We start from the raw sequence: 11,699 nt of genomic DNA, 5'->3' as shown, positions 1-11,699 counted from the left end.
GACATTGACTGTTAAACACCCAGGGGCAGACATGTTAAGAAAGGTATCCAGAAATAGCAAAAAAAGAAAAGAAAAAAGTTATTTTTGTGTACTTTATTTGTTACAATTACGTTTTGTCATCAAAAACTGTATTTTGGTACATATAGCATTACATATACTGTTGGTTATAGTGCATTTAATTAAGCCTCTGAATAAATGATTTCTCCAGTCGCAGTAATGCATGATATATAATTTGGCTATTATATGTGGTATGATGACGTTTATTGCATTTTTATTATCTTGCTGGTTTCTTCAGTATCTCACTTTCTTAGAAATAGCTCTGTGAACTAAATCACTTCACAACCCTGTAAAAGAAAATCAAAAACACATCCCCACTTTAACAAGTTGCCAGTAAAACCGGGGCTGCTGTGCAGGCATTTTAAAAGGATGTTGTACAGTGATGCTCATTCATTATGGATAAGGCAGATGCTCTTATCCTGCTATTATAAGAAGGGCAAAGCAAGTATGGTACATGATATAACCTGCAAATACTTTGCTTTACTATTGTTAGCATAACAATGTAAATCATTGTATGTCCTCGTTCATGTGCGAGAGTCTTCAGTATGTGTGAACAGTACAGTGGTTCTCGGGATGTACTGGTCTTTTGTAATAACTGGCTACATTGTATTATTAATGTAACCATACAGCCTCACCTCACTTGATGGTCTAGGTGAGGGGTGGCCAATCTTATCCGCAAAGGGCCGGTGTGTATGTGGGTTTCTGGGGTAACCTGTAGCTCAGCTGTTCACACCCAGGTGTGAGGACTCCCTGCACACACAGAGGCTCTTTCTGGGTAAGATTGGCCACCCCTGGTCTAGGTGAAATTCAGGCTGCAATCAATATACACTCAAAATTCAGCGATACATTTGCTCTCAAAGCCTGGGTTTGGACACCGTTTCCGGCAGTTATTATTAGAGTTTGTTTATTAAACACAATTATTGCCCTGTATCAATTAGCATACTTTTTTTTAAAATCTGACTTCCTTAAGGTTTCCATTTCTGTTCAACTAACATCACATCTCCCCATTTCTATAACACCGGTGCGCTAAATGTCTTCAATTTGTATGATTGCGTTAATTTGAATGCATGAGTTCCAGTGCAAATATTATTATTCCGTTTTGGTATTCTGATACTTCAGAATGTCTCATCATTCTGACAGATGCAGAAATAGATATTTTACTAATTAAATTCAGGTCAAGAGCTGAATGAAGCAAACTTTATATGTACTTGCGGACTACTGTTCCTATACTACGTAGCCTAAGCCGAAATGCAGAGATCCCCAAAAACCGAGAATAAAACCTTTATCTTGTGAAGCTAAGGTCTATTGTATTAATGTGCCTATAGGAGGTACTGATATGATTTTTTAAAAATAGCTTTCAGTCACTGCGAGTAAAGTGCCCAGAATGTCTTTGAACTGGGATTTATTAAAATGCCACATTAAATATACGCAGAGCAGCAAAAGTTCCAACCGAGGAATCAGCTTATAAGTATTTCTGTGGCATTGTATTTTGTTTTTATATATATTTTTTGCATCTTGTAATTCATTTTACAAGCAAACCACCTGACAGCCGACACCTGAGTGACGTAGGGAGTAGCTGAAATCGTATAGCCTTACCCGTCACGCACACAAAGACATGCACACAAACATGTAAAAGCAGCACACAGCCAGAGCAAACAGATACGTGCTTTTACGAATTAAAATGACGAGCGACCGGGACCCTCGACCCCACTTATGGGAAGCCTGGGGATTTTACGCGCAAAAAAAGACCGCAGTCGCACCGGTCATCAAGCTCTCACTCTCACGTATGCTTTTTGTAGTACTGCTGGTCACTTCGATTAGAGATGCATCGGCTCATCCTCAGTGTCTGGACTTCGAGCCCCCGTTTAAACCCCAGTTCCACCTGGAGTTCTGCAGGGATTACGAAAAGTTTGGCTGCTGTGACCAGGATACTGATAACAGCATCGCGGAGAGATACTGGAATATAATGGATTATTATGATATGCAAGGGCACGAACTCTGTGGTGAGTTCGTAAAAAACATTCTTTGTCAGGTACATTAATCTATGCATATTAATGATTATACAAATTGTTTTATTTTGTTTTAAAATGTATATATTGACTCTGGCTAGGTGTCTTGGATTGGATTTGACTGTTATTTATCCGTTCATATATTTTCCGCTTTTTCAGGAGATATATTTATTATCTCTTAATATTATTCATTTAAAATATTATGTACATGTCAGCGTGTGTCATTGTGCGCATGCGCATGCTCTTTTCTATATAAATGTTATTTTTTTAAATAGGAAACTGTACTGCAAACTGCAGCGGCGTTTAACCCTCTTTTTTCTTTCACGCCAAATGTTCTGCTGGGCATTCCCTGAGTGTGAAATAACACGTAGGTTACACATCCTCCCAGCTAACAATTTTCCGTTCTAGCAACGTTTACCGAACGTTACAACTGAAGTATAGAAATGTTCGAAATGTCCAGTTTTACTGACGTTCCCAGAACGTTATCTCACTACTACAACTACTACTTACAACAACTAATAATAATAATGCATAAACAATTAAAGGGCATGCCCGTAGCACTGTATCTTTATCCCTAAGGTCATGGGTTCGAAGCTGGGCGGTGCGTTCGAAGTGTGAATATAGCCCTATTAGATTTTTTTTATTTCAACATTAATTACCTTTAATAGGATGTTCAGGGAATAGAGATATCTGAATAACAATTGCACCATTAAAACATTCTGCCAACTTTGAGAAGACCTTTACATAACATTGACTAAACTGGGAACGTTCCCTGGTAGCTGGGATCACGTTATTCGATATATTTATGCAGGAGAAATTTAATAGTGTCAGTGCTTACCTTCACTAACAACACTTTTCTAATTCTTTAGGATAAACCATCTAAAGGGCTAGGTCATGATTAGCATAGAGAATGCATTCGGTGAGCACCGTGATAACTTTCCACTCTTGGGGTGTTACCATACATGATATTATTTGCAAAGGAGAAGCGGAAGACGACGCCTAGTCGTAAATGAAACATCTGAAATCGCTTTGTACATTCTCTGCAAATTTTCAATCATGACCATCTTCTAATTAAAATATTTCGCAATATACTACTAAATAAGGTATAGCAATTATCAAAACCTAAGAAAGATTTCTTATTACTCCGATTGTTTTGGAGGGATCATTTATACTTCTGCTACAGTATTTTAAGGGATAATTGAGCGTGGGTGGGGTGGGGTTATGGACTTTACACGACCAACATAAACAAAATTTCTGAGAGGAACAGACAAGAGACCCCAACCCGTTCTAATAACCCCAGTCATCAGGCCTACTCTTCATGAGGGCCGATGTGTCCTTTTGCTATTAAAGTTCTTGTAAAACCGAAAATAGCAGGCTTGTATGAAGTTATTAACATGATGTCATGCAACAAAAATGGCTCATTAACACAATGAATTTCAGAGAATTTTCAGTGAAATAAATATGTGAGCATGCATACATTCCTGTTTTAAAACTGCAACCTTTGAGAGATTTCTTGTATTTCTGTCATAGGAGTGCTCCCCTTACGCAGCTCATCTTTACGATGCCGAGGACCCATATACCCCGGTACGGAACCTTCCGGGCCTGTGCTTTAACTACTGCTCCGAGTTCCATGTTAAGTGCCAGTCTGTGGTCAGACATTTGACCAATGACAAGCGCTTACAGGAGTCCTGTCAGAAGGACCGTTCCAAGTTTTGTAATCTGGTCAACCTGCCCGACCAGGACTATTGCTATCCCAATGTGCTACAGAGCTCCACGCTCAATCTCAACCTGGGCAAGGTGGTGCAGGACCCCAAGGGCTGCCTGCAGTTGTGCCTGACAGAAGTGGCTAATGGACTGAGGAACCCCGTGCTAATGGTTCACAGCGGGGACGGCACGCACCGCATGTTTGTGGCCGAACAGCTGGGCTTCGTCTGGGTTTACCTGCGAGACGGCAGCCGCCTCGAGGAGCCCTTTCTGGATATAACTCAGGAAGTGTTGACCACACCCTGGCTGGGAGATGAGCGCGGCTTTCTAGGAATGGCTTTCCATCCCCGTTACCGGAGTAATGGCCGTTTCTTCATCTACTATTCCATCATGATAAAGAATCAGCTGGAAAAGGTCCGGATCAGTGAGATGAGGGTGTCTGCGAATGACATGAACAAAGCCGACCCCAGCTCCGAGAGGTACCGTGCATTTATAAACCAAGAGTAAATGATTCAGCATCCATGGCACTAACCCTTGTTATTTCTAATATACATCTTTAGTTATGTAACCAACGCATGATATGACATAAAGAAGGCTACTCTGTAATCGAAAAAATTGACAGAAAAAACTACACATACAGGAACAGTTAAAAGTCACAGCAAAAGTCACAGTTCAAAAGTCACAGCAAAAGTCACAGTTCAAAAGTCACAGCAGACCAAAAAGTACCATTTGTTTTTCAACAAGGTAATGACCCTAAGCACACCTCAAGGTTACGTAAGTATTGCATTATCTTTAGAACAAAGAGATGGAGTGCTGTGACAGATGACCTGGCCCCCACGATCCCCCAACCTAAACCATATAGACCTGCTCTGGGATGAGCAGTAAATAAGCAATGTACCCATTTTCTGCCCAGATCTTATAGGAAACCCCTTCAGGACTTTCAGAGTTGCATTCCAAATGGCTACATCTGGAAGCTGGTTGATAGAATGCCAAGAGTCTGCAACGCTGTCATCAAAGCAAAAGGGGGTTATTTTAATGAGTCTAAAGTCTGTGAAAATTTTGAGCTGTTGAACACTTGCCTTAGCTGTTGCGATATTTGATATGTATTACTTCATTGCCTCAAGGCCCTTTACTATAAGGTGAATCACACAGCAAAAATAGAGACAAATTAATTAAAAGCAGGTATGTCCAGACTTTTGACTGGTACTGGTGCAGTTTCTACAAAAACAGAAATAACTTTCACCCATACCGCTGGTACTTCATAATTTTCTCTTTTGATTTGACACTAAAAATACCCTGTTTATTTTTTTTTGCCAAGTAAGAACACATTCTTAGCTTTTCCTTCACTGAGAATTTCCTTTTCATTTATGATTCTTTTATACTTGAAATTACCAGTAACAATTCCATAAATATTTTGTGCTCACTTCCCCTGGATTTTCATGCACAGTTGTGATTACTGGCATGTCGGCACGTCCATTTTCAAATCCAGCATCTTTGCAGACTTTACAAGATAATAATTAGAAAATGATCCAGTTAATAATTGAGTTCCATTATTCTGCGTGGTTCTGGAATGTATTTGGAAAGCCGAAGACTACTGACAGGTAACCAAAGGAGACCTTGCACACTTGGGCTTGACTTTCATCCATGTATTAGTAATTTAATACATGTATGTTATTCTGGGGACAGTATATTGGCTCAGAGGGCAGCGCTGTTGTCTCATACATCCAAGATTGGGAGAAATATTCTACCTCCCTCTCTGTATGTGGAGTTTGCATGTTCTCTCCCTGTTGCTCTGGTGAGTCCAGTTTCCTTTGGTCGTCCACATGCATTCAGTGATGGTGATTTCCTTCTGCCACCAAGAATCAAGCCATACCTGAATTGACAGTTTTCCATTGTAAATTATCCAATCTGCACCTGAGCTGACATGGTCTTGCTTACACCACCATCTGATTGGTCGAAATGCACGGATATACCAGTGATCTGCTTCTATGATGCATTGCGTCCCCAGTAACTCGGAACTTGAACATTTCCAACCTGCTACTTAAAAAAGTACTATAAAACAGCTGAACAGAATGGATTCGTAATGCAAGTTATGTAAGCGAATGCTAACATGTGTTGCTAATACAGCACAGCGATTATAAGACGTGTTAGTGGAAATTAACACATAGTAAATTACGATGCACACTTTGTGAACAGTAAAGAAACACTTCAGTTTTATGTCATTGTCACTCTCCAAACCCGGCCAGGCCTTTACTGAGCAGATCCTTCTGCAGTGGAAAACCGAGGCGAGCTGGAACTGTGCTGTAACCAGTCTCCCTTCATGGTACAGCTCAGGACCTGTATGCCAGTGGCCATTAATGAACTGGGATTACAAAGTTGTCCATGGTTCATGATTGTACGTGGGACCTGTAAGAGACTGGCCTCCTGTCCAGGGTGTCCCCTACCCTGCGTCCATTTCTGCTTCGGACATACACCAGGGTCCCCCTTAACCTTGTACAGGAAGAATGAATATTACAGGCCTAGAAGAGGCAGGGTAGCCTAACAGATTAGGAAGTTTTTGCACACGTATATAATCAGTTTGTGTAATACCACCTTAAGGACGAGCAACATTAATCACATCTCACACGTCACATAGGACATTTCTATTACTGAAGCCCCAGGAAGCGGCGAAAGGCTGTTCAGCTTAGATGTTTCAACAACCGTTAGACAAATTAGGTCTCTAGACTTATCCCTGTATGTTTTAAAAGCCTAACAAGACCCCTGATATGTATTATTATTATTTCCAATGATATAAATCACTCTGCAACCCTGTACTGGATAAATGTTTGGAAGACGGATGGGTGGATGGATGGATGTATGGATGGATGGATGATCAATATATCAAATATATGTACAACTGTAAATGAATCTGTTAGATGCGTGCAGTGAGATGGAGGTTATCAGAAAGCTTTCAGGCTTTCCTTTAAAGGGTGCATTGAACTTCATGTTGAGTCTCGCCTACAGGAAATTACAGGTCAGCAGATTAGAGTCTGCATTATATGCCACTCATGTATGTCTCCTACCACTGTACAGCAAAGTCACACACAAGACTTGTTTGCCTACTTTAGTTTGCTTTAGCAGTGTTGTATTATATTGTACTGTATATGTACTGAAATGACTGTTCCGACTTACCTACAAATTCAACTTTTTGGGGAAGATGGTGGCACAGGAGGTAGTGCTCTCGTTCGGCAACCAGAGGGTTGCAGGTTTGAGCCCTGGTTCCTCCTGACCCCATCAAAGTGTCCTTGAGCAAGACCCTGAACCCCAAATTGCTCCCGGTGAGCAGGTTGGCACCTTGCATGGCAGCCTCTGCCACTGGTGTGTGAATGAGTGTGTGGATGGGTGAATGTGAGGCATGAAATGTAAAGCGCTTTGAGTACTTGTAGGAGTAGAAAAGCGCTATATAAATGCAGTCCATTTACCATTAACTTAAAGACACACTTAGTGAACAGATCTCAGTGCTTGTCTTAACATGTCATGTTCATATAACTATTTATATTTTATTTATTACTTTTTTAACTAACTACAACCAATGATATTTATATTTCTTTGTGTTTGATCCATGAATCATACAGCTGAGATACAGACGCTTTGACTTTCACTTCCAGGGTGATTCTGGAAATCGATGAGCCTGCAGCCAATCACAACGGTGGTCAGCTCCTGTTCGGCCAGGATGGCTACATGTACATCTTCACTGGGGACGGTGGGAAAGCTGGGGACCCTTTCGGCCTGTTTGGCAATTCCCAAAATAAGTAAGAGGATACACAGATGCGATAGCTTCCGTAGCCCAGAAAGTAGAGCATTGCGCTAACGATGCAAAGGTCATGGATACCAAATCCTAGCGACCACACACATATTTTAACTCTTTCCTCGATTGTAAGTTGATTTAGATAAGAAATTCGGAAAAAAAATTTGTGCTTAGTATTGTTAATATACATTTGTCTTTATTTTCTGAAACACGCACAAAGAAATCCCAGAAATTTCTTTTGAGGCAGCCCAGTGATTTTGAAATGCCGTTTTCCCCCTCTGTGCCTAGGAGTGCCATGTTAGGGAAAGTTCTGCGTATCGATGTGGATGGAGACACCAGTGACGGCAAGCCTTACAGAATTCCGGTGGATAACCCATTCATGGCCGACCCCAACGCGCGGGCCGAGGTCTACGCGTACGGAGTCAGGAATACGTGGCGTTGCTCCGTGGATCGCGGCGACCCCGTCACCCGGCGTGGGAGAGGGCGGATCTTCTGTGGCGACGTGGGCCAGAACCGTTACGAGGAGGTAGACATCATTGTGAAAGGAGGCAATTATGGCTGGAGAGCTAAGGAGGGATTTGAGTGCTTTGATGCCAAGCTGTGTCACAACTCCTCACTAGGTAAGGATGTTGCCAGAAGACGAAGGCTGGTCAGTGGCTAAGATTAAAGAAATAAACAAAAACAAACAACCTTCGCCAACCTCCTATTCCTGTTTCCATAGTATCTTTGAGGATAGCAACTTACACCTTATTTAGAAGAATTCATGCAGCTGCATTTCTCAAAGTTCACACAGCAAGTTCTTGATTGATTTTTATATACATTGTTTTTGTTTTGTCTTTTTTGTTCCGTATGTTTACTGCTTAGACGACATACCTCCGATTTTCGCATATGGTCACCACATTGGAAAATCAGTTACCGGCGGCTATGTGTACAGAGGATGTGAGTCTCCCAATCTGAATGGATTGTACATCTTTGGAGACTTCATGAATGGGTAAAAGTAGGAGAGCTTTATTCTTCTTCTTTTTTTGATCCATAACGTTATCTTCATATCCATATAAATTCTTATGTATTGCAACATATGGACAATAAAATCAGTAGATCTTTAAGAGACTTAAGAAATATACACATTTTACAAGCTGTTCTTTAAATATTTAACATCTTTAAAACACAGAGTATGGTAACACATACATTATATATTTTTTTATAATAATACAGACGCTTCTCTACTTACGAACTTTCACCTTACGAACTTTCAGACATACGAACGAAGAGGACTGTAAGTCCAAATTGTGTTCATTGGGCTCCAGTTTCCTGTCCACAACATCAATTTTTTTTCTGCGCACCAATTCCGCCTTGTACGACTTCTGGCCGCTACTCCCACCGCATAGCAGCGTAGTGTAGCGTACTCCCTGCACTTTGCACAGTTGAAGATTTCCAAAAAAACATTCCAGAACTCACCCAGTGCATTTTTTGTTGTTTTTGAGACGAGAACACCAATGACCTAAAGTCAGGCTTCCTCATTATGTATTACAGTATTTGGAACAAAAACTCACTCATTCCTCAACTAATCCAACTTTTGTTATATTTACACATTATTAATAAGTGCACAGAAATTCTGTCTGAAACGTACCCCGTGGACTTAGTAAGTTTTGGGAATTTGCTCTTCAGTTCTGTTAAAATCGCGTTTTGCCAGTATGACAAATACTATTTCTTCCCAAGGCGGCTGATGGCCTTAGAGGAAGACAAACTGGGAGCCTGGAGAGAGAAAGCCATCTGCATGGGCAACACAAAGACCTGCTCTTTCCCCGGACTGATCAATCATCACCACAAATTCATTACTTCCTTTGCCGAGGATGAAGTGGGTAAAGTGTTTATAGCCAATTTACAGGCATCTCTTTCTGGCAAATGGACAGATCCTTCAATCCTTTTCATGAATGAAGACCTTTATCATCTCAGCTTGATTACAAATGGATACAATTCTCTCTTGTAGGAGAACTTTACTTCATGGCCACTTCATATCCCACCACATTGTCTCCATTTGGAACCATCTACAAATTTATGGACCCTTCCAGGTATTTAGAATATACTTAACTAAGTATACTTACTAAATAATTAATTAATGAATTAATTAGTTCATTATCATTTTCTTATTAATTTAAAGCAATGAAAACAGTTCTGAGGGGTGGAGGTTTCTAAAAACCTAATGGACTAATAAGTCACGAAAAGTGACTAAAAAAGTGATGTATATTTTTAATGACAGTTGGTTTTACAATTTTTAAGTCGATTATTTAACGTACAAGCATTATTCAATAAAAGTATGCGTGTGTATTTATGTGCTCTGCAACAAATAAGCCTGCTTTTCTCACTTTCAGTTTAGATCAGAGACAAAACGTTGTCAACATTCTGTATGCGTTGATTCATACAATAGTGTGTCGTTAGGGCTCTGGATTTTCACTCCGCAGCCATGATCACAGATTCTTAAGAATAAGAGCCACCTAACTGTGACGTGAAATAACTCTGACATACTGGTTGCATTTTGTATTTGGGAATGATTTACCTAGGAGGGCGCCACCTGGAAAATGCAAACGAAAATCATTTCCTGTAAAAGTCAAAGGGAAAATAGTACCTTTTGTTCCAAGAGAATGTAAGTTTTTACTACGTCGTGATTTTGAACATTCTTAATAATCATGCTATGAAATTTGGTTTTGGTGACAGTTCCTGGATTTTTTTTATTTAATTATTCAGGAATTACAAAGGAACAATGCATGAGATATAAGTTAGGCTCTGAAAACCAATCACAACACTTGTTTTTAGCATTCTCCTGTGTTTTGTCTTATAACACCAGCATTTAACAAACGTTGCAAACACAGTTTCCATTTTTTCCCCCAGTGAAATTAAATATTTTATATTTCCTTTTGATATGGTATGGACAATAAAGATGTCCATGAAATCTGAATATAACATTTTGCTTCAATTTAGTTGGTAACTGATAAAAATCTATAAATTAGAATTTGCACAAAAGCTGGAAGAATCTTTGTTTATTTAGATTAAACGCTTGTAGCACAGTCATCTAAGTGTTCATAGAAATAAGCCAATAAATCTTTAAAATCATTTTCAAAAAACATGTTCAAATGTTTCTTCGAAAGTGATATATTTCACTTTTATCCTCATTTATCCTGAACATATCTTTATAGTGACAGTACTGGCATCCAACGAGAAACCTACCAGATCTCCACTGAAGAAAGTGAGATTTACTACCAAGGTACCAGTTACAAGCAAGCCGAGACTGACCACACCAAGAATGACCTCACCAAAAGTGGAGGCTGCCCCCACCCCCCAGAGGGGCGCGGCAAAGCGGCGGGGTGAGCAGCCAGCCGGGGGTAAGGCTTCTCCCAAAACGAAGCAAACTGTACTCCCTCAGCGAGTGAAAACCAAGAAGGAGAAAAAAGCACAGAAAAAGAACTCTATCCCTGGGGGAGGACCGTCAGCGATAACCCAGGCAGGAAATTTCTCAATCAAGAAGCAAAAAAGTCAAGCAGACTCTGTAATAGGAAACAAAACGGTTGCAGTCAAAGTCAGTGGCAAGCAAACTCAGAGCAAGGAAAAGCAGGACAAAAAGAAAGTCAAAGAATGACAAAGGACCACTTAAAATAAAAAGTATAGAATAGTCTAAGAAAACATAAGTACAGTAGATCATGGAATAAACCTGTACGGACAGTGTAACATTCACGGAAAAGCCAAATAATCACAACTTTTTTTTTTTTTTTTTTTTTTGGGGGGGGGGGGGGGGGGGTGGCGGGCCATTTTTGCACATTCCTGTATGCCATTGTGTTTTGATGGATCTATATACTGTTCTGTGATATGAATGTGTTTGGAATATAAAGCACGGGATTTATATATAAAAAAACAAATAAAGGTAATTGAACTGCCATTCAGGATTATGTACTATGATTTTTCATTCATTAAAATCTGTCCAGGTGTTCCCCTCCTGTCTGCCATGGATTTTCCTGGGCTAGGAGCCAAGCCCAGTGTGACCCTGTCCTGAATACGCGACTGGAAACGGATGAATATCCTAAGTACTTCATGCTGTGACTGGCTTATGCTTGTTAATCTACAGTATCTAAAGCTATAACTAACATTAA

At 40.1% G+C, this 11,699-nt stretch overlaps 1 protein-coding gene across 1 annotated transcript; it reads left to right on the top strand.

The window, feature by feature from the left end:
- The first annotated feature begins 1,738 nt into the window (after positions 1-1,738).
- On the top strand, positions 1,739-11,319 carry hhipl2 (HHIP-like 2). The gene is made up of 9 exons (XM_048974217.1): positions 1,739-2,089; positions 3,597-4,249; positions 7,418-7,561; positions 7,846-8,177; positions 8,422-8,548; positions 9,277-9,419; positions 9,548-9,629; positions 10,119-10,201; positions 10,752-11,319. Exons 1-9 carry the CDS (start codon positions 1,739-1,741, stop codon positions 11,189-11,191), a joined length of 2,355 nt encoding a protein of 784 aa, XP_048830174.1. The 3' UTR covers positions 11,192-11,319.
- The last annotated feature ends 380 nt before the right edge of the window (positions 11,320-11,699 follow it).

Source organism: Brienomyrus brachyistius, chromosome 14 (genome assembly GCF_023856365.1).
Source record: "Brienomyrus brachyistius isolate T26 chromosome 14, BBRACH_0.4, whole genome shotgun sequence".
Lineage (NCBI taxonomy): Eukaryota > Metazoa > Chordata > Actinopteri > Osteoglossiformes > Mormyridae > Brienomyrus > Brienomyrus brachyistius.
Note: the sequence above shows the minus strand (reverse complement) of the source record. Positions and strands in the feature narration are given on the sequence as shown.